At 32.7% G+C, this 2,507-nt stretch overlaps 1 protein-coding gene across 1 annotated transcript in view; it reads right to left on the minus strand.

The window, feature by feature from the left end:
• Nucleotides 1–2,052: 2,052 nt before the first annotated feature.
• LOC106868341 (dynein axonemal assembly factor 6) overlaps nt 2,053–2,507 on the minus strand; it is a 51,704-nt gene continuing 51,249 nt past the window's right edge. The window contains exon 4 of the mRNA XM_014913548.2: nt 2,053–2,302. Coding sequence (XP_014769034.1) covers nt 2,176–2,302 — 127 coding nt within the window. The 3' untranslated portion in view covers nt 2,053–2,175. The remainder of the gene's footprint in view (nt 2,303–2,507) is intronic.

Below are 2,507 nucleotides of genomic sequence, written 5' to 3' on the forward strand. Positions count from 1 at the left end.
TCTTCAGCTATCCACATTCAGAAAGATGGAGTATGACTGAGTTTTCCACGAGGGCTCACATTTATAGTGTTCTCTATAGCTAGCATAGACAAAAAATTTTAATATGTTATTTAGGCCAGATATGTTGACATATTTATTATGACAGATACTGGGAAACAGGCTGATAGAGTTAAACATTCTGTCTAGTCAAAAAATATTTTTAAAATAGCAATTATTGATGTAGAAATGTAATGTATTTGGCATTATAAAGCAATAAGAGTTAACTTATCATATGGATTACTGCTGGTTCATACGCATGGAAATTATTTTGAACAAGAAAAATAAAGAAAAACTTTTCCAAAATTTCCTCTTCTATGAAGTTAAATAAATCGTTCTTTGGAGTTATTCTCTTTAAATGTCTCTGGTATCATTCTGAAATCACTGGAAATGAATTTATTTAAGTTTGAGGAATGGAATAAAAAGGTTATGCAATTTTGTGTGTGTGTGTGTGTTTCCTTGTAATACAGTTAGAAAAGGAAAGGCTGCACTTTTGAGCTTGCATGGGGCCTCCTTAATTGGCAGGCAGGTGTATCCTCAGACCTGAGATTTACTCCAAGTCCTATATGCAGAAGTGGACTGATTCCCCTAAAGGCACCAAATGGCCAAGTCTTGTTTCAAAAGTTGGTAACAAATTAAGTCCACTAAACCCTCCCCCCACCACACACACACACATACAATTTACACTTGGGTCTCTAAAGCTATTTTATTTTCTTTTATTAATTCACTCATAATGTCAAAAGCCAAAATGAATAGGTACCATACATGGCTAGCTGAGATATTTTACAATTGTAGTCAACTAGATTTTCTTGCTTCTCAACATATTTGCTCCATTTAAAGAATTCATCTAACAGTTATCCTCTTCTAATTCTGACCATTATAATGTTAAATGTTATCCAGACAATGCAAAAGTTTAGTTAACTTCAAACTGTAGTTTTCCATCTCAAAACATTTATACAATAAACAGGTTAAACAGCTGTACCTTTAGAGACGTGCTTTATCTTTGTTGTGAACTATTGATGACTCTCTTACATGTCACAACTAGACATACTTTGCAGTTTATGTAACTGTCAGTGTCATCCATATAAAATTCATAGCCAGAACTTACTTCTGTTTGTAGTAGTCATTAGTGGAAATTTTAAAATTGTAATTCCAAAACTAAATGTTTCTCCTGTTTAATTAAAATTTGACATATTGGCATTAGGGGCAAATTAGCAGAGTCATTAGTATATTGAATAGAGTACTTCACAGTGTTTGTTCTGATTCACTACATTCAGAGTTCAAATCCTGCTAAGATCAATCTTGCCTTTCATTCTTCCAGGGTCATTAAAAAACAAGTGCCAATCTTGAGCAGTGGATAGGCAGAACAACCAGAATGTCTGACGATATGTGCTCCAGCTCTTTACATTCTGAATTCAAATCGTACATTGGCCTTTTTGTGTGATAGACTTGCTCTGTCATTTGACTTAATACCACCTGTTGTCTAAGATGCTTTTAGTGGAGCCCACTTTGTTACAAGCATCCAGGTCAGGTTGCAATTTTGAGAATAACTTCCACCAGTCTCAAAGAGATTGTAAGCGGTCTTGGACAGAGTCTTCCCACCTAACTTTATTAAAAAAATGATAAGGAAAACTAGTTGGTATGGTCTCATGGAAAAAAAAATTACTAAAATTCATAAATTTGGACACAAGTTTAAATGCCATGAGAGACAAGCCCTATATTTCAGGAAGAACTTTATTTTATATTTCATAATTCATAATTTTGTTTTCACACATACTTGAAATATTTCTTAGCTCCACAGAGAAGACCAAGTCACCTCAAAGTGACCAATCATAGAAGTAACCTTTAACAAAGCACATAAAGTACGGAATTCTTTTGAAACGAAGGTTTGTTTATGAAAAATTGAGAGTGTAGGTTATTGGTACTTCTTATTACTTGACACTGTTATGGTAGTCAAATAAATGCTGAGAACAAACTTTTTCTCACACAATAGTTGTCATGTTAGAAACCAAAAAATCAGCATAAAAATTCTTTTATTATATCATTGATAACTTAAATAAGGATTAAAATTACACATACACAAATACCCACATGCATACCCCTAGTAAAGACTTGCATGTGTACTCTTTTACAGATCTATCAGAAGTTCACAAAGTCATATTCCCTGATCATTTTCAGTGACACACTAAGACAACTCTCTCCTCCATCCCATTGAGCTTGACTTTCATTTTCCTTCACAGTAAATGGCAAATGGAGACCAAGTTTACTGAAAATAAAAAAGATAAACAAATATCAATACAGAGATCAAGTAAATATACACACATGTGCACACACAAACGCTCACATATAATTTTAATATTTTCTATATCTGAATATGTTAATACAATAGAAACAATTGTTGGCTTTGTAAGGTGAATTTCTACAATTAAAAATGTGATTTTTCTCTATATGTATTTTTGTTATATATATAT

This window comes from Octopus bimaculoides, chromosome 16 (genome assembly GCF_001194135.2).
Source record: "Octopus bimaculoides isolate UCB-OBI-ISO-001 chromosome 16, ASM119413v2, whole genome shotgun sequence".
NCBI classification, from domain to species: Eukaryota; Metazoa; Mollusca; class Cephalopoda; order Octopoda; family Octopodidae; genus Octopus; species Octopus bimaculoides.